The 21,416-nt window shown below is 33.2% G+C and overlaps 1 protein-coding gene across 1 annotated transcript; it reads left to right on the top strand.

The window, feature by feature from the left end:
* Nucleotides 1-266: 266 nt before the first annotated feature.
* LOC145334856 (methyl farnesoate epoxidase-like) lies at nucleotides 267-19,789 on the top strand. Its single transcript, XM_080180462.1, has 20 exons — nucleotides 267-402; nucleotides 1,724-1,782; nucleotides 2,460-2,516; nucleotides 2,871-2,939; nucleotides 3,387-3,457; nucleotides 3,751-3,836; nucleotides 5,129-5,180; nucleotides 5,531-5,617; nucleotides 6,203-6,263; nucleotides 6,889-6,972; nucleotides 11,908-12,043; nucleotides 12,857-12,960; nucleotides 13,497-13,570; nucleotides 14,518-14,578; nucleotides 14,902-14,957; nucleotides 15,258-15,326; nucleotides 17,141-17,214; nucleotides 17,784-17,844; nucleotides 19,176-19,243; nucleotides 19,551-19,789. The coding sequence occupies exons 1-20, from the start codon at nucleotides 333-335 to the stop codon at nucleotides 19,601-19,603; spliced, it is 1,452 nt and encodes a 483-aa protein (XP_080036588.1). The 5' UTR covers nucleotides 267-332; the 3' UTR covers nucleotides 19,604-19,789.
* Nucleotides 19,790-21,416: the final 1,627 nt, after the last annotated feature.

Consider the following 21,416-nt stretch of genomic DNA (forward strand, 5'->3'; position numbering starts at 1 on the left):
TTAAGATAAATACATTTTAATACTTACCTACCTTTTAATATTGCAAGCAGTCTCAAATTTGTTGGAATTTAAGTTTAGGGGAGGTTTGGGCACTTCTCTTCAATTTTTATTAGTGGGTTCCAAACTTTTCAAACAATAATTGTAATCTTCAGTAGGGGTAGCTTTTTTATAATCATTGGGGATGCATTTTTATTTAACGTCTATTGTCTTATTCCTTAAATCCCAAAAATAAAATGTATCTACACCCTCGATGACGTAGCACCCTCGAAAAAAATCGTATATAAACAGATGTGATATCTCTATATTGCGTCAGTTATCGCTTTCACGTGAAAATGATAACATATCTGTTATTGGCTGTTATATTTGTATTTATTTGTATCAAATCTTGCTCTAAGCCTAAAGGTACAAATTTGCATTTGATAAATCATATTTTTAAAGTGTAGCTGTCTATAATGCCCTAGCTAAATGGAGATAAATGTCACTGCTTTAGGCCTATATATTCTATTGACGTCAGGAAATACCCTATACTCCATCTCTTTTCTAGGGGGTTTCTTTTCCAATTCCCTCTCTCTTTCACTCTACTATGACGTCAATAGTATAGGTAGGCAAAAATCAATGACATATATCCCCATTTTCCTAAAGCACTAAACACAGCTACTACGGCGCAACTCATTACATTACACAGTTAGGAATCCATAAAAAAAATCAACAGGTTGGTTGTCTGCGATATCTGGAATGTTAGTACCATTTGACTTAATATAAAAATTGTCCCTGCATTAATCATAGTGGGGCATACAATATCCCATTAATATAAAATGTACCACAAACAGACTAATCAGTACTTTTTAGCTTATGCAAGGTTAAGTAAGTGTAAGGCCAACTCCTTAGATGCTAGAAACACGTTTTTAAAAGAGAAGCTTCTCTATAATTAGGGTCGGTCCGTACGTCCGTCCGAGATAGATAGCTTTTATTCGTTAATTTAGGCATGTTAGAATTGTCCTATCGATTTCAAACTTTGCATGGTGATTCCTGTAGTAGTTAGGTACGATTTAGAAAGCGTAGAAACTCTATAATCATTACCAGAATGTCCGTACGTCCATTTTAAATGTGATGATTTTTTTACTTTTTGAACAACAAATTTTTATGAGATCTAATAATCCGATTGATGTGATTTTTGGTATACAGATTCCTGGGACAACAAAGTACAATATCATAAGCGAAGCAACTCTATAATCAAGTCTTAAAAATGTAAGTATGTCCTTAAACATTATTCTGTATCAAGCAGTTTTTCAACAAATTTACTTACAATTTTGCTTCTATTCTTATTCTGATTATTCAGTTCTGACACTATACAAATGTTAATGTCCGTTTGTCCTACCGTTTTAGTGCTTCGCTTTTATGGATGTTGTCATACCTGTTTTTATATGCGTACACAGTGATTCATTGGGGTTGAAGGTGTGAAACCTAGAGGGGTAAAAAATGGTAAGGCAGACCTTTCCAATTTCGATATTACGGTGTTTACTGTGGTCCTATTGCCTGTTTAGGGGTTTTTAATGGACTATATTGAGACGCTGGAAAGTGTCATGTGTGACGTCATAAAAATACATTTATTATCCATCTATGTTTTAGGGATTTTCTTTCCCACTTCTCCTCTCAACTCTCCTTTTTAGACGTATTTTAATGACGTCACATATGGCACTGTCCAGCGATTCACTTTATTTAGATTTCCCGCCTGGACCAAGAGCTATACCCCTATTTGGATCATTACTGTTTATACCTTTGGTAAGTTATTAACTATCAAACAGCGTATAGTGTCCAATAAAAAAATGACGTCATACAATACAAATGACCAATCATTGGCCAGTATACAATACATTGTAATTGAACAATGGCAAATTGTTTACTGGCCTATCACAGGTCATTTGTATTGTATGACGTCATTTTTTATTGGACACTTATATGCTGTTTTCTTAAATATTTAACCAACGGGAACAACTATAACCATAAGTAGCGCAGCAATAACAATATCATTGAATGTCTATATTTTTGGAAGGTAAAATACAATAAAGTAATAATACAGAAAATAGGGAGAAGCTGTGTACAAATTGTAAAGACTAGATTGCGTAGAGACTGTATAACCTACACTGAAAAGATAGATCATCCACAAAAAAAATGTTCTTTCCCTTAAAGTGTCTGGCTTGCACAGAACCCCACCCCTACCAATAAAAAAATTAAAATAAGAAGGATAATTCTTTTTTTTTCAAGCCAAACCCCTGTGGGTCTATCCTCTACACAATATAACATAACCTAACCTACCCTAAGGTAACAATTAACACCAGAATAAATCCTCCCCTTTTTTCAATTTATTTTCAAATTTGGCGGGAGTGGGGGGGGGGAGATTTCTGTGCTCGACTAAAAAGTTTGATTGAAACCACCAGTTTTTTTTATTTCTTGTTTAGGTTGGTGGAGTATTATCAGTGGCTGCAGAATGGTTTATTAAGCGGTATGGGAAAGTGGTAAGCATTTGTTTAAAACACAAAGCATGTTCTACAAAGAATAGTTTCCCTCATTCTGTCTGTCTGTTTTTTAAAGGTTTCTTATCAGATACTTTTCTAGAGGGCTCTTTGGTCTCTTAAAGTGGGGGGAGGAGGAGTCAACTTTCAATTTTGTTTTTTTGAAAAATAGTACAAACAATCATTTTAGTGGGGGTAATTTTTTCTGGGGTGAGTTTTTTTGGAGGTAGGTGTTCCCTGATCTTCTTCTTTACTGTAAAAGGAGAACCTGTCTCTGTGTCTATACACACAGACAGACATCCTGTGGTGCATTATGACATTGACAGACAGACACACATACCTCCTGTTACTTTTAAGGTTGGAGTTTACCTTGGTAATTATCCTGCAGTGGTGCTATATGACCTTGATGCTGTCAAACAATTATTTAGGAAATCCTCTTTTTTAAACTTTTAATTATTATATACATACAAGGTGGATGCGTGATTCAATTATTTTGGTGCATTGCTATTCAGGTAGGAAGGGTACATTGGACGCAAAATCTTGTTGATATGATAAAAAACTTTATGTACTTTTCATGAATTATAATTTGTTGGTTTAAACAAAATTTTAAACCATTGATTTTAATCTACACAAGGGATAATTTTGTTTATCATCTTAATATATACATTTATAAATTTATAGTTCATTGTGGTATCCCTTAAGATCCCTGACTGTTATTCATAAAAACAAACTAACATGACAGGACAGTTAAATAGCTCTTTTTTATTTTAAATTTCGACTTTATCCTGTAGCGTTACGGACTTTCGGACAAACACAGTGAATTATAGAACAGGTTTGCTACTAAAATTTTTAAAAAGATGATTTAAATAAATCAGTGATGATAGAGTTAGTGGTAGGCCTGACAGCTTTGTCTACAGATACAGGATGCTTGGCAAACAATTGGGGTTGGTATATTAGCTTTTAGTAGCGAAGCTACTCTATAATTCCCAGTTGTCCGTCTGTATGTCAGTCTAAATTAATCAGTGACGATATAGTAAGTGGTAAGCGAAGCATCTCTATAATCAATTCCCAAAAATGTAAGTATGTCCTGAATTTAAGCAGTTTTTCAACTAATTTACTTAATTTTTTTTCGACTTTTATACTTTATATTCTAATTAATATGTTCTAAAACTTCTGTTAATATTATACCGTTTAAGAGCTTTTATGGAGGTTGTCATCCTTGTTAATTCTATTATAGATTGTTATTTAATGAGGGGGAAGAATGGAAAAGTCAAAGAAGATTTGTTCTCAAAACTTTGAAAGATTTTGGCTTTGGAAAGAAAGGTATGTATAATCAGATGGCTCTTCCCCACAAAGTACCTTGTTGAGCACTGATAACCCCCAAATAAATCGAAAGGAAAGGGATAAATTTTCCATTTTTTTTGTTTATTAACTCGGGTTAGGTTAGGTTAAATTGGGTAAAGAGTATAGAGCAAAAACTACCCCCATAGAACATAGTAATAGTGTCTAACTTTTTATCTTTGTGACGTAACAAAAATCGAAGGATGAGAGAGGAGGTGGGAAAGGAAATCCCTAAAAAAGAGATGGATTTTTGTTACGTCACAAAGATAAAAAGTTAGACACTATTACTAGGTTCACCCCCATATTATTAAACATAAAAGGGGAAGGGTTTAATAGTTCCCAACAGACACTTTGTATGAAAGCATTGCGAAATTAATATATAACTGAACGTGTCTGTTTGTCCGTATATTTTATCCAAATTTTAACTGTTTTATACCTTTAATTTTTATCTTTTATTTTTTTGTAATTTCTATGTATCCTCACTACTTTATGTTTAACTAGCGGTTGCGCCCCCATCATCTAGGGGACTCTGTGGGGGTAGATAGGGGACATAGAAAACCCTAAAACAATCCCCTAACCTATGTGAAGCTTTTCTTGAATGGAGAACTCAATCGGTTCAGTTGTTATTAAAATATTAAGTTTCAGACAAAAAAAAACTTACTACTTTATATAATTGAATAATTTTTATATCCTTATGTTTAGCTCATCTTTAAAGCTTCAGTTATATTTCATTGAAAGAGATTGGGTAGGTAAAAGGAACATGTGAAAAAATGGAAAATTATTACATACACAGATTGAAGACAGACAAGCTAATACAGGCTACTTGTAGAATAGTCTCACTATCTAAATCCAATAAGAATAATAAATAATATTTTTTTAACTCTACCAAACAAGCATTTTGTTAGAAATGCAAAGGAAACAAGAATAATTGATGTTTTCTTTCTGTAAACAAAAATTTTAAATTTTAACATGATCTAATACTTTATATTTTGCATCTTTTAGCTTTTGTTAATAAAAATTCCAGCTAAAATATAACCTTTTAGAAACTAAAATAAGTTTTTTTTTATATACACATTTTACATTTTTCTAAATTTTAAAGTACAATGGGGGGTTTTTGTTTGCTTTGATATACAAAAAATTCTATATAAAGGGGAGGAAGGGGGGGGGGGGGTCCTTTATCTTATTCAAAAATTCACCTGACATCTTGTTTAAGGGGGGTGTTGACACCCCTTCTCCCCCCTTCCTCAAGCCACTAAGCTAATATTTTATTATAGGTTTGGAAAGTGTATTAGTAGAAGAAGCAGATAAAATGGGAGAATTATTTAGGTAATTCATGTGTAGGTTATGGTTTTATCATGTAAGAGACTAGGGAGAACAGAACTCCCCCCCCCTCCTTCTTTTTTATATAATTTGATAATATACCTAATCCTAGAGTGACCTAATCCCAATATAACATAACTTAACCTATGCTGAGGAGAACAAAAACTTAGGAAAAATTACCCCCACTTATTATCAACTTATTTACATTTATTTGCTCGCGACGCACTTTGAGGGAAATCCCCAAATTTAGCCTCAGCCCCAATAAGTAAACTGAACCCTGCAAAAAGTACAGAACAACAATATTCTTAAACTAAATATGAAATAAAAATTTAAATATTTTTTTTCTATTTTGTAAGGGACAAATCTGGAGAACCTTTCTTAGTACAAAATCTGTTTAATGTTGCAATTCTAAATGTTCTGTGGACTATTGTAGCTAATCATAGGTAAGAAAACTGGGCACGCGGTCTTTTTTATTTTCCATTTCTAAAAATAGACTGTCTGACATTTGAAAATATAGAGTAGCCTCGCTCCAGGGTAACTTATTAAAAAAGCGCTTAATGTCCTTATCCATGAATAAAATTATAGAAAATAAAAAATCACGAAACCTTTCCCATGTTTGTAGGATTACTGACAGTACAACGGACCAGATAAAAAAAGTTCAGTCGTCTATCTTAAAAAGCAGTCGAGTTATAGTTTACTTCAAACTCTCAAATGACAACGCGATAAGTGTTTTATTTCTTGGTGGTATTAATCAATCTAGTCCATCTCACCCCAAACAACAGATCTATAGTATAGATGTATCTAACTGTTCCACTTTTCCAATGACCTTTTTCGTCTGCTAGCAAATTGTTTCCTGCTACTTGGCTGTATTAATATTCCCGACATTATTGGTTGATTTTAAATACCCGAATTAAGAGTCGGCACAAGGTCATTGGGATAAGGAGAGATATAGTTATTTACCCCTTCTTCCTCTAGTGTTTTACTCTAATGCCCAAACCTCAGGACTAAATATAAATAAAAACATACAGGTATGAACTAACAGACCCTTCTGCACAAACTCTGGTCAAATTGATTACAGAAAGTATCCAGGTAAAGTTACATATGTAATTAGTGAAAGAGAAGCTGTGCTCAAAATAAATTCTCACGTCAATAACCAAGTATTGAGAAAACTGCTGTCCATGAGACTGTAACTTCAACTCCATAACCATGCAGAGATTACTAAGGGAAGCAATTTGTCCTTTTCTGTCTTATAGACAACCAACCCTTTGATTGACAAATTTTGTTTGGTAGTCTTAAATGTGCCTGGCAATGAGTTGCACTTGTTAATAGGCAAAAGAATAGCCCCTACTTTTACATTTGATGGCACGACAAACTAGCAATAGTTTGGTCAAGATATTAAATTAATGCCGCGGAACTTTGCTCACATTATTAAGATATACAAAAATGAAAGTAAAATATGTCATTCGTATATATCAAGGGGCTGTGATTCAGCCAATTAATTCCTTTTGAAATTGCCGGAAATTGAATATTTTGTTGGCGTATGGTTGATGTAGAACAAGTTTTTTGATGTAACTGAAAGGAAGCGGGTAAGAAGGGGGTGAAATGAGGGAAGAGGGTTGTGGGGAAATTTTCACTTAGAATTGTTTGTCAGAATCACATTCCCTTGTCCCTGTATATATCCTTAAAAATTTATTTTATATTTTTTTATTTCTAGGTTGAAGGATTAAGATTTTTGTTTGCCATACCTTTTAGTAGGCATATTGCCCCAGAATGGACGGGGTGGAATAAACAAAAACAGGTATTTTCATCATTTAAAAAAAGCGTTACAGACAAGCAAACAGACATACATAGAGATAGAGTGAGGGAAACTAAGTTTTATATAAACTAATTTTATTTTGTTTGGGATTTTTTGGCTATTTAAGGAGGCATATTGCAATATAATTCTGAGTGGATAGGGTAAAGAAATTGAAAATGTATTCAATATTAATAAAATAAAATAATAGTTATTTCTTTCATCGTATGTTAAACGGCTTTCCGCGGATATATTGTGTACTATTATAAGATTAAAACTGGTTTTAATCTTATGATTGTACATTTTTATATTCGTAGAAAGCTGGATATAATACGATGCTAGACATAGTTTTTTCGTATGGATGAGAACCGGTTCCTATCCACCGGATTCGAATAAATACGAGAAAGCGTTTTATTACATAGTGGGGAAGGCAACTTTTTATAGAATATATTTTCTTTCAGCATCTTTAATTTTTTGGAGACATGATGAAAAGTCTAGCAAGCAAGATTTTTTTAAAAGCAATCCATACATAGAATTCCTATTACGAATTAATCCAAAAAATGACGTGATCAATAAAAAAATAAGTGGATTAAAATAACAGGATTATTTCATCATTTAAGAAAATATCAATCATTTTGTTGAATATTTAACAACTATTGCGTAATTTTTAGTAGCGAAGCTACTCTATAATTTGAAATGTCCGTCTGTCCGTATGTCCGTCTTAGTTAGAGGGAAACGTGATTTTCTCGGCTCCTATAAAAGATAAAAGGCTGAAATTTTTTGACAACATTCCCATGATTAAAGAGCACAATTAACTATAAAACATCAATGGCAGTAGGACCGCTTTTTAGCAGGTTTTAGGCTATTTTTGTATTTTTCACATTTTTCTCCATATCTTGGGTGTTTATGGTCCGATTTACAAAATTTTTTCAGTTATAGTATCAAAATAAAATTTCCTGTCGTTTCAAGAAAAGAACTATGACGGTCAGACTGCCTTTAAGTAGGTTTTAGGCTATTTTTGTATTTTTCACATTTTTCTCCATAACTTTGGTATTTACGGCCCGATTTCCAAAGTTTTTCAGTTATATATATCAAAATTAAATTTCTTGTCGTTTCAAGAAAACATCAATAGCGGTCAGACTGCATTTTTGCAGGTTTTTGGCTATTTTTATATTTTTCACATTTTTCCTCTTATCTTTGGTGTTTATGGTTCGTTTTTTTTTTAAATTTTTGTAGTTAAAAATATCAAAATTAAATTTCCCGTTATTTTGAGCATCCAGTATGTAATTTACTTTGACCGTTAGTCTGTTAGTCAAATTAAAAACAAATGTTGAAAAGGTTTCGTGATTTTTTCCTAATATACATGCTTTTGACAACTAATATCTAAATTCTTATTTAATTGTTTGTGCTTCGCTACTTATGGATGTTGTCATCCTTGTTAAAATACACCCGACTTGTTTACACTTCAAATTTATAAAATTTTAAAATCACAGGGTGCCAATAACATAATTTTCAGTTTACTTTTTATTGTAACTGCATGCGATATTTTTTTGTCTGAATGCTGAGAATCTCGGAAATTACTGGTCCAAAATAGTTTTTTTTTTAAGGGAAGCTTAAGAAATGTTTAAAGGTGGATTTAAGCCATTTTTCTGAACTTTCCTGTCCTCCCCTAGAGGCTAGGGACAGAAAAGCTACTGAAAAATGTTATAACTTTTTTAAAAATACAACTATTATTAGTATAAAAATATGAAACAATTGATTAAAAAAAGATAACAATTTGTTATAAAAAGATATCTATCAGCCCTAAATCAATATAGATCAATTAGTTTGAATTTGTATAACTTGATCACAAAATATCACTTTTTTTGTTCATACAGTTTAATTTATGTTGGTATCACAAAAGTAAGAATAGTTTGTTTTGATCCACCCTGTATAATATATTTTTTTGTTATAACTAAAGTTTGAATAATTTGTTGATTCACCCTGTATAGTATATTTTTTTGTTATAACTAAAGTATGAATAGTTTGTTTTGGTTCACCCTGTATATTATATTTTTCTGATATAACTAAAGTATGAATGGTTTGTTTGTTGAATGGATTGTATTTAACTGAGCTACTTTTCAATTCCTGGGTCAGAATACATTTTTTCTCTTGACTTTTTAACAAAGCTTTTCGGATATAAATTAACTCATCTAAATTTTTTGGTTTATTCACAAATAAAGTTACAGGATGTCTACCCATGCGTGAGTGTATTCGTGGTGAAGTATCTTGCAAAACTAAGCAGATATGGTTCTTCTTTACAGGCAAGCTTCTTATAGGTCCAGGGAAGGTTTATAACTATTTTGGGAGAGGGTATCACCTACCTCCAAGGGGAAATTGCCACTTTTAAAAAATCCTCCACCTCTCAAAATTTTTTATTTTTACTTTATTATAGACCAACAATGATTTCTGAGCTGTCTCTATCTGTCTGAGCTTTATTTTTGTTTTAAAAAAAGTTACTATAGCAATTATATTTTTGTTATATTGTTATATTGCATAAAAAATGTTAATTGTCCCAATGTGTTAGCACCTTAAATAGTTGAAAATGTAGAAAGGTTAAGAAGTTTCAAAAACTGCATTTTCTCAAAAAATTTGCAAAAATATTGGTTTTCTTATATAACAACATGGCACTTTAAATTGGGATATAAATAAATAGATATGAAAGATATAGATATTTGCTGAATTGGATATAACTTCTAGAACCTAATTGAAAGTAGACAGTAGAATTAAAAATTGATGTACATTGTACATCCCAAATGATGCATACACATAAAATTCCCTTCTGTAAATTAAGATTTGTGGTTAAAACGTTTGAACACTCAATTAATAAACCAACCAATCAAAATTTAGTAAAATTCTCTAAAGTTGTGAAGCCAACGAATAAAAAGTTTTAGTACAACTTTTAGGACTAGTGTAATAAACAGCCCTCTATCTGGTTTTGCAGGCTACACTAAACATCTATTCCTTAACTTTATTTACTTCTCATATAATGCAAAGTAAGAAAATACCTATTTGAAAAAGTAACACAAAAACAAAGCTTGTTATTAAAACAAGAATTACATCATCCAAAAAAATCGTTTTAAATATTGATTTGCTGAGACTTTAAAAATATGAAGCTTGAACTTGCAAAATTTATACACATGAAGAATATCTTATTGTTAGTCAACTGAATAAATAGGGGGGGGGGGGGTCCATGTAGAACCCTTTTAGGGGACCTCATGAATAAATAAAAAATTACCCCTTAATTAAAAATAAGGGGGAGGGGAGGTTCTTTGCATAACAAGGTAGTTTGATGGAAACTGCTTATAGTATTTATTCCAGGTAGTTGGACAGGGTCATCTCAAAAAACGCCTATCTCAGAAAACGCCTATCTCAAAAAACGCCCATCTCAGAAAACGCCTATCTCAAAAAACGCCCATCTCAGAAAACGCCTATCTCAAAAAACGCTTTTTTCATAAAATGCCCACTACATTTTTAAAAATAAAGCCTAATTTATTAATAGTATTCAAAAGAATAATACAATACTTGTCATTCATGATCTCTTCTTTAAAACACAAATAAATAGTTACCAAATCAACCATTTTATAAACTCATTGAAGGAAAGAGTTTAATTATTGAAGCTCATTAAAAAGTACATCATTTTTTAATCTGGTAAGAATAAGAAGGAATATAGGGATAAGACATTACAATAACCTCACCCTATTTTTCCCCCAAAATTCATCAACTATGGAAAGTAGAATCTAAAAAAAATGTTAAATTGCTTTATAATTTATAATAATTAGGTATTCTAAACTTTTTTTTTTATTTAGGAAAAGCTATCTAATTCTGATAAGTTTAAAGCATATCATACTCAATAAATATTTTGTATATTATTTGTGTATTTTAATAATTATATAACATGAATCTAAAATTTCTTTCAAGCATAATAAAAACTAGAACATAATTTTGTGTTTTCCAAACTATTTATCCCTTCCTTACACCCTACCCAAATTTCACAACCCCGTTTTGAAATTCACCCAACCAAAATTCCACAACATCTTTATGATTATCCCTTAACAAATTTTCTAGGTTTAGTCATATTTACAACATTTAAACCTGATATTCTGTTAATTCAAGATATTAGGTCAAATAATAAAGAAAATAAATAAAAAGTATGTTTTAATAGAGCTCATAGTTGTTCATCTTATTGTAATAACTGAAAAGTAAACTGGGTTGTTTGCAGTAGATATATGAAAAAAAATAAAAATAAAAGATGAATTAACTAGGTAAAAGTTTTTGATATTCAATTGTGATCAATTTTCAAAAGCAAACCTTTAGTATGTTGTTATTCAAAAGGCTTACAAAAATAAAAAGTGCCTAAAGAATGTACAAAAGTGACATTAAACTTCAGGGATAGATATTTCAATAAGAAGATTTATAATGTACATATTGTATAATATTCACAATACCTTCTTAGACTTACATGTTTCACTACAAGATAATTTTTAAAAATGTAGTAGGCATTTTATGAAAAAGGCGTTTTTTTGAGATAGGCGAATTCTGAGATGGGCGTTTTTTGAGATAGGCGTTTTCTGAGATGGGCGTTTTTTGAGATAGGCGTTTTCTGAGATAGGCGTTTTTTGAGTATAGCCGTTGGACAAAACCAGCAGTTAGGGATTAGTTTTTTTTTCTTATGGCTAATCCCTTCAAGGGACCTTAACCCTGTGGGGATTTCCAGTATAGGTCAGTACCCTTTCTTGGCCTATACTGCACAAACTAACCTAACCTGGCCTTAAGTAATAAAACAAACAAACGATGCAAACTCCCTCCCCCCCCCCTAACTTATTCAAATTTCAAATAAGGGGGGAGGGGGTTGTGCTCAAAGAGGCACTTTGAGGGAAACCGCTGGTATATATATTATAGGTAGTTGGACAGACTCAACAGTTGATGAAAGAAATAGTTGAGGAGCATAAACAATCTTATGATGAAAATAATATGAGAGATTTTATTGATGTCTACCTCAAAGAAATGAAAGAGGGCGAAGCCTCCGAATTTACAGGTATAAGTACTAATTCTAAGTGGTGAAGCTACTCTATAATTTTCTTTGTTTGTCTGCTTGTCTGTCAGTCCATAATGTTACTGAAAAAAATCTTTTCTTGGTTGCCATTTAAGATGGATTTCTGATTCTATAGGCAAAATACTAAAAACAACTTTTTCTTCAATTTACATAAAATGGGATTTTTAGAGAGTTGAAAGTCTTGAAAATCCCTTCAGTGGTCAACAAAGATGAAAAATGACCCAGGGATAAGACAATAGCCGATAGATTGATGTACATCCCCAAAGATGAGACATAAAATTACCTCTTCTGTAGATTACAATAAGTGGTTGAAACGTTTGGACTCTTAACTTAATAACCCAACCAATCAAAATTCAGCTAAAGTCCCCAAAGTTGTTCAGTCAATGAATAAGAAAACATGATAATAAAACTTTGGAGACTAGTGTAAAAAACCTTTTAGTTCAAACGTTTCAACCACTAATTTTATATACAGAAAGGGTAATTTTGTTCATCATCATTGGGGATGTACATCATTATATTTGCCCTTGTCATATCCCTTTAGATTCCTGGTTTAATCAAGTTCTAAAATAGAGCTTTTTGTTAAGCAAACAAATGAAAATTTTAATGAAGATAATTAAAGTCCCTAAGCAGATTATGACGTCATACGATAAAATAACCAATGAGAGGCCAGCATAACATTTACCATTGGTCAATTACAGTGTATACTGGCCTCTCATTGGCTATTATATCGTATAACGTCATAATCTGTTGAGGGACTTTAATCATCTTCAATTTTAATAAACTGTTAATATTTAGATGAACAGTTGATAGTGAATGCCATGGACTTATTCTCAGCTGGCAGTGAAACAACAGCAACAACCTTGGCTTGGGCTGTGGCCTTTTGTATCATTCATCCAGAGGTTTGGCAGTTTTATATAATTATACATAGAAAAGTGACAGGATTTCTGTCTGTCTGTGTGTTTGTAGCGAAGGATCTTGTTAACCACTGAACAGTTTTACAGTTGACCATCTTAACGGTTAATGAAAGGTTTATAACTATTTTGGGAAGAGTTCTTTAGATTATCATCATTAGAGATATACATAAATTAATCATCCATTGTCTTATCTGTGTGTTTGTAACAAAGGATTTTGCTAACCACTTAACAGATATGGTTCTCTTTTACAGTTGACCATCTTAACGGTTAATGAAAGGTTTATAACTATTTTGGGAAGAGCTCTTTCGTTTATCATCATTAGAGATGTACATAAATTTATCCACCATTGTCTTATCTGTGTGTTTGTAGTGAAGGATCTAGATAACCACTGAACCGATATGGTTCTCCTTTGCAGTTTACCGTCTTAACAGTCAATGAAAGGTTAGGGCTTGGTACTTTTGATTATCATGATTGGGGATGTATATAAATTTATCGTCCATTGTCTTATCCCAGAAATTTAGGTACAAAAGAAAGTACAGCAAGAAATTGATGATGAGTTGGGTGACAGAGCCCCTTGTCTTGAGGACAGAGACAGGTTATTTTTATTTGTTAATCTGTCATGAGTTAGGAGACAGAGCCCCTTGTCTTGAGGACAGAGACAGGTTATTTTTATTTGTCAATCTGTCATGAGTTAGGAGACAGAGCCCCTTGTCTTGAGGATAGAGACAGGTTATTTTTATTTATCAATCTGTCATGGGGTAGGAGATAGAGCCCCTTGTCTTGAGGATAGAGACAGGTTATTTTTATTTGTTCATCTGTCATGAGATAGGAGACAGAGTCCCTTGTCTTGAGGATAGAGACAGGTTATTCTTATTTGTCAATCTGTCATGAGTTAGGAGACAGAGCCCCTTGTCTTGAGGATAGAGACAGGTTATTTTTATTTGTAAATCTGTCATGAGTTAGATGACAGAGCCCCTTGTCTTGAGGATAGAGACAGGTTATTTTTTTATCAATCTGTCATGAGTTAGGAGACAGAGCCCCTTATCTTGAGGATAGAGACAGGTTATTTTTATTTGTAAATCTGTCATGAGTTAGGAGACAGAGCCCCTTATCTGGAGGATAGAGACAGGTTATTTTTATTTGTTCATCTGTCATGAGATAGGAGACAGAGTTCCATGTCTTGAGGATAAAGACAGGTTATTTTTATTTGTTCATCTGTCATGAGTTAGGAGACAGAGCCCCTTATCTGGAGGATAGAGACAGGTTATTTTTATTTGTTCATCTGTCATGAGTTAGGAGACAGAGCTTCTTGTCTTGAGGATAGAGACAGGTTATTTTTATTTATTCATATACCCCTATTCTATAAAGGGGGTGGGGGAGGGTAGGAAAAAACCATCACAAGACATTGTTTTCCCTGAAAAGTATAACCCATTGGACCACCAATTTCCGAGATTTTTATATACTCACAAAGAACCTTGATACTTTATATCCTGAACAAAAATTCGTAGTGCAAAGAAAATTATCAAACAATTTTGAATTAAGGTTAAATTACACCCAAGCAACAATTATGGAGATACAGAGGTTAGGATCTATAGCCCCTCAGGTATGATTAAGATAATAATCTAAAAACGCCCCCCCCCCCAAAAAAAAAATAAAAATATATTAACCTTTATAATAAATACTTTGTGAATTTGGAAAAGATTTTTTCATGAATAATCTTAATCATTTTAACGACAAATTTTGTTGTTTACAAATGTTATAGACAATGAAGTCCATTAATTAAAACATTTTTGGGGTGGAATGTTTTAATCCTTCAAAATTTTTCACCCGTTATCAAATCTAATACATTCTTTTAAAAAGGGGTTTGGGGGGTGGGGAAAGTTCTAATCACTCCCTTTTTAAAAAAAACACTTTTTATATTTGTAGGCTGTACCACATAAAACTCTGCAACCTGTAAAAATTGGTGGCTATACTATTCCAAAGTAATAATTTAGTAGCACAGCTACTCTATAACTAAAGAATGTCATTGAATAAGTTCGGACTTAGCAAAGCGTAACAAATTCATTTATAAATTGTGCAAAAAGCGAGTGCTTATCTGCCTACTAAGCAGTTTAAAAGTTTGCTTATATGTACATTTATGATTCTGAAGCATTTAGTATTCATGGATGTTGTCATCCTTGTTTATTTTAAAAAATGGAGGGGGGGGGGGTGGGGGGTGAGGGGTGGAGATGTGTGGTCCACTGAGTGATTTTGGGAAAACTAAACTTTAACATATATTTTAGGGATACATTTGTGTTCTCCATGCTGTATCATATAATGAGAGATCCTGATATTTGGACAGAACCAGAGAGGTAACACCAGGGGGAGGGAGGGGATACTGGTACCCAAAGTATTATTTGGACAGAACCAGAGAGGTAACACCAGGGAGGGAGGAGATACTGGTACCCAGAGTATTATTTGGACAGAACCAGAGAGGTAACACCAGGGAGGGAGGGGATACTGGTACCCAAAGTATTATTTGGACAGAACCAGAGAGGTAACACTAGGGGGAGGGAGGAGATACTGGTACCCAAAGTATTATTTGGACAGAACCAGAGAGGTAACACCAGGGAGGGAGGGGATACTGGTACCCAAAGTATTATTTGGGTAGAACCAGAGAGGTAACACCAGGGAGGGAGGGGATACTGGTACCCAAAGTATTATTTGGACAGAACCAGAGAGGTAACACCAGGGAGGGAGGGGATACTGGTACCCAAAGTATTATTTGGACAGAACCAGAGAGGTAACACCAGGGAGGGAGGAGATACTGGTACCCAGAGTATTATTTGGACAGAACCAGAGAGGTAACACCAGGGAGGGAGGGGATACTGGTACCCAAAGTATTATTTGGACAGAACCAGAGAGGTAACACTAGGGGGAGGGAGGAGATACTGGTACCCAAAGTATTATTTGGACAGAACCAGAGAGGTAACACCAGGGAGGGAGGGGATACTGGTACCCAAAGTATTATTTGGGTAGAACCAGAGAGGTAACACCAGGGAGGGAGGGGATACTGGTACCCAAAGTATTATTTGGACAGAACCAGAGAGGTAACACCAGGGAGGGAGGGGATACTGGTACCCAAAGTATTATTTGGACAGAACCAGAGAGGTAACACCAGGGAGGGAGGAGATACTGGTACCCAGAGTATTATTTGGACAGAACCAGAGAGGTAACACCAGGGAGGGAGGGGATACTGGTACCCAAAGTATTATTTGGACAGAACCAGAGAGGTAACACTAGGGGGAGGGAGGAGATACTGGTACCCAAAGTATTATTTGGACAGAACCAGAGAGGTAACACCAGGGAGGGAGGGGATACTGGTACCCAAAGTATTATTTGGGTAGAACCAGAGAGGTAACACCAGGGAGGGAGGGGATACTGGTACCCAAAGTATTATTTGGACAGAACCAGAGAGGTAACACCAGGGAGGGAGGGGATACTGGTACCCAAATTTTATTTGGACAGAACCAGAGAGGTAATACCAGGGAGGGAGGGGATACTGGTACCCAAAAATTGTAACACGTTATCTTAATCTTTGGCTAAACTTTGGATACTTTCATTACATTTTGATTGGTTTCCAAACCAGTAGTGCCCAAACTTATCAACCAATAATTTTAGTCTACATAAATGGTAATTTGTTCATCCTCATTGGGAATATATAGCAATCTATCTTATATTGTCCTATCCCTTTAGATATCTATTTAAAACTATTATTAAATGTCAGCTTACTTTAAATCAATTTTGATAATTTTTTATTTTTCAATTTTGTTTAAATTGTTGATATTGAAATATTATGTATTAACTATTAAGTAATTTTGGTTTCCTTGCCTGTTAAGATCTCTCTAATCACTACACCAAAAACATTCCTCCTTTTTTGGGGAAGTTTCATAGAGGTGCTAGGATGGTTTCAGGCTATATTTATGCCTTTCTCTATCCCTGCAAATAAATATTTTCTAGATTCTGTACAGCGAATGTTTATAGTTTATACCTGAAGAATACAACAACCACAACCAAAATATATTTTTACTTTTAATTAAACTAAACGTACTCCCCTTTCCCTCATCCTAGGGCCCAAAGTGGGCCTCTAGGGGCGTAGCTTAGATTTTAGGGTAATCTATTTTAGATTTAACCCAGAAAGATTTCTTAGTCCAAGTGGAAAACTAATAAAGCATGAACATTTTGTGCCTTTTGGTGTAGGTAAGAGATTTTTATATTTTGAGTCATTTTCAGGGAGGGAGGGGACATTGGACTGTAAATCATACAGTTACCCAAAGTTTGGGTACTTATATTGTCCATACATTTCGTTTTAACAATAATTTCAATTAAGAGAAGTGGTAATTTTGTTTAGCAAGATGACAATTAGGGATTACTTCTACATGAAATTATCGGCCATTGTCTTATCCCTAATGTTATCTAGCCTCTAGGCCAGAAGCATCATTATACAATATAATAAATAGCTTAAAACCTGCCAAGCTTAATCGTGAAGATCTTAATCGGTTTATAACTGTATAATTCAAGTCATTTCTGAGATATTTTGCTTTAGATTCACATGGGGCTTTCATGGAATTTTCAATAAGGATATAAACATTTTTGCCTTTCCTAATGATAACCCTTAAATATATAATCAAGGACTTAGGACACTTCCATTTCTCATTATTGCAAGGGGGGGGGGGGTGATGGGGTATCATACACCTCCCTACTGCACGTCTCTGACCACCACTTGCAAGTATATTTTACAATAGAATAATATAGATATGAAAATTTAGGAAAACGGCAGTGTCTAGGAGAATCATTGGCTAAAACCGAACTTTTCATTATTTTTACCAGGTAAAATATAAACTAATTTATCTGTTTTATAGTAATTTGCAGGGAGGGAGGGGACATTGGGCTGTTTATAACACTAGTCCCCAAAGTTTTACAACTTTTTCTTATTCGGTAGCTAAATAACTCTGGGGACTTTTTTTGTTGGTTCATTAAGTTGAGTGTCCAAACGTTTTAACAAAAAAATAAGGGGTAATTTTTAGTACCATTCTTAGGGATGTACATTAACTTATCGGCCAATGCCTTATCCCTTTATATCCCTGATGATTTGGCAACAAAAAGGCCATCTACATGACCTAATTAAAAAAAACAAGGTTCATAATTAGGACTATCAGCATCTTAATCAATATGAGCGTATAGATGAATAGATATATAAATATTGAATATCCTTATAATAAAGTAACAGGATGTCTGTCTGTTTGTCTGTGTGTTTCTATGTTTGTACCGTAGGGTCTCGCTAACCGCTGAACTTACCAATTCTCCTTTGCTTCTCAGGTACTGGGAAGGTTTTTAACTATTTGGGGGAGGGTACCACCACCCTCCCAAGGGAAATCGCCACTAGAAAAAATTCCCCCCTAAAGAAAAACAAAAATTCATCCCCCCCCCCAAAAAAAAATTTTTTTTTACTTTTAAAAAAATTCTAGAATAAAAAATTGGGTTATCGAATTCAACTCCCCCATCCTAAAGTGCCCCTCGAGTCCTTTAGAGGCGTAGCCGCTAGTATATCCTATTATATAAAGTAGTAAGCGTTTTTTATCTGTCCCGAAGGATCTCGCTAACCGCAGAACCGATATTGTTCTCCTTTACAGTGAAGCTTCTTATAGGTCCTGGGAAGGTTTTAAACAATTTTTCGAGAGGGTGTCTTCACCCCCCTCTCCCCCAAAAAATAATTTTTATAACTCTTTTGGAACTCGAATTTAAAATAGGATGAGGTCGACTTTTCCTTCTCCTACCAGTGCAGTGCCCCTAGAGGCTTCTAGGGGGCGTAGCCGCTAGTGTATATATATATTAGTAATGGATCACTTATGCATCTAGAGTCTTGATTCTATTTGCTCTTGCAGTTTTTCATTGCAGCAATGGCCAATTAAGAATAACTGTATGCATTTTTGAAGCAGCTTATAGTACCTTATAAAAAATACGTAATACAATACAAATTACCAATGATAGGCCAGTATAAATTGCAATTGACCAATGGTAAAATGTATACTAGACTATCATTGGTCATTTGTATTGTATGGTGTCTTTTTTTATTAGGCAATATAAAATGCTTCGCATTTTTCTATGCCAGATTCGCAACCTTTTTTAACAGACTTCTTTAACCACTTTTTTCTTTTTAGGCTTCTTCAACAGTTTTCATTTGAGAAGTGCGAAGGTCTTGAACAGCCATCCAGCAAACCTGTTCCAGGTAAAGAAATTAAGTCGGGGAGGTGATAGATTCGAATCTCAGCTTAACACCGCGTCATATCTAAAGACGTTAAAAATGATATGTATTGTAGACAATTTTCCGCGGATTAGACCCGCGGGGCCAGAGCCCCGTTCTAACATAACTGGTAATATAATGATTTTTCATTTTACTTTTCGTATAAAATTGTCAGTGATACATGATTTTTTAGTGTGGATGAGATCAGGTTCTAATCCAGCGGATATTAATCGGTTTCGAAGCCACACCGTAAAGATTTTTATTTAAGTTTTTGAAACATTTTTATATTCAGGGTTTATAATGGCACCGAAACCTTTCTATGCAAGAGCAGTTCCAAGAAATTAAATTATATGATAAATTAATGATGGGCCAAATTCACAAAATTTTATATGCTAGCCTATGAGATAGTGTTTCCTAAGTCTTCTATTTTCTTTTATATCCCTTTTATAACCTTAGAAAATTTATATGATTTGGCCAAATATAATTCTACAGTGGTATTTGTTAATGTTAATAAATAATGATTTTAAAATTATATTTTTTATTCTATTAAATATATACAAACAGCGGTTACGCCCCCTAGAGGCCTCTAGGGGCACTTGAATTGGAATAAAAATTATATTCCCATTTTAATGAATTACCAACTGACAATGTAATGTCAAATAGATTCTCATTTTAAAGAGGAACTTTTGAAAAATTAATCGTCTACCTTAAATAGCAGCCAAGAAAATGACGTATCCTCCATAGCCAATCATTTAGGCAAAAGTTGTTATTTATTGCGGTTTTCCTATCATTGTATCCCTAGAAAATAAGTGTTAATATATAAAAATCAATAAGAGTTATTGATCCATTATCATAATATTTATTTATACACATTTCATTTCAATTTATACAGACTTATAATAAAGTAACAGGATGTTTTTTCTGTACTGAAGGATCTCACTTACCGCTGAACCGATTTGGTTCTCCTTTACAATGTAGCTTCACATAAGTACTGGGAAGGCTTACAACTATTTTAGGGGAGGGTAAAAAGAAATCGCCCCCAAAAAAAGATTGAGGCATCTAGAAGCGTAGTCGCTATAGTACAGGCTACTGTAAAACGATTTATGAATTTCTATGAATCTATATTGTCCATTAAGATCTAGAATTCAGCTTTCCCGCGGATATTAAAATTAAAACTAAAAAAATGAAAATCAGTTTTGTTATCTCAGAGGTGCCTAAGGCTCGAACTAACAAAAAAACGAAGAAAATCAAATTACAGCCGATCTAGAAAAATCAACTATGGAGTAGCTTCACTACTAATTATTTATGTAGACCTAAAATATATACCTCTCAATGAAAACAAACAAAATATAATAAATGCATTACTCAAAATATGTGCCGGACAAAGACAATCAAATCCAAAGGGCGCGCAAATAACTAGTTATTTGTAGCTAACATATTTTAAAAGTTATCAACTTTTTGTGGGCTTTGTCAATTAAAATATATATTTTTGTTAAATTGATTTAAATTTTAAAATCTGCTAATAAGCAAAAAAAAAATACTAAGGATATTCTTCAGTTATTAAGTAGCTATGAAATACTCGAAAAATTAGATTTTGTATGAAGTAATGAATTTTTTACAGACTTTCTTATTGAGGTGGCTTTGCTAGGAGCTTTACTCTGCATTCCTTAATCTGTCTTTAAAACACTGACGCATTAATTTATGTTTTCACATTAATATTGAAAAATAATTATTGTCATATTGACAAATTTTGTCATTTTTTCGGTCATTTTTACATTTTTTTTGCATTAAAAGTACCCAAAAAATTATTTTCAAAAATTCATTTAGAAAACACATCAATATTTCAGCTCTTTATATTGATATTGTCTTTAAAACAAATATTTGAAATTTTTATAAACTTTTGTGGAAACTCTAATATCCAATTTTAAACTATTATGAAATTTTCTCGTCCTCCTCGAGTATGGAAAATAAACATTATTTTTTAATATATGAAATAAAATATTTTTTTGCATTAATTTGAGGTTTTATTTTGAGGAAAAAATTATTTTGTTACCATAAAAAAATTTTTTTTGGTAAAATTTTTTTTTGTTGTTAAAAAAATAGAAAAAAATCATTATAAAGTTTCGCCTAGATATTTGGAAAGTTTTTTTTAATTTTT

Source organism: Acartia tonsa, chromosome 13, assembly GCF_053477335.1.
Source record: "Acartia tonsa isolate MP-2025a chromosome 13, ASM5347733v1, whole genome shotgun sequence".
In the NCBI taxonomy this organism is placed as follows: domain Eukaryota; kingdom Metazoa; phylum Arthropoda; class Copepoda; order Calanoida; family Acartiidae; genus Acartia; species Acartia tonsa.

Coding starts and splice junctions, on each gene's coding strand:
- LOC145334856 (XM_080180462.1), top strand. CDS start 333: ATGATAACATATCTGTTATTGGCTGTTATATTTGTATTTATTTGTATC. Junction 6,264..6,888: donor TGATTACAGAAAGTATCCAG/GTAAAGTTACAT, acceptor TTTTATTTCTAG/GTTGAAGGATTAAGATTTTT. Junction 14,958..15,257: donor GGTGGCTATACTATTCCAAA/GTAATAATTTAG, acceptor CATATATTTTAG/GGATACATTTGTGTTCTCCA.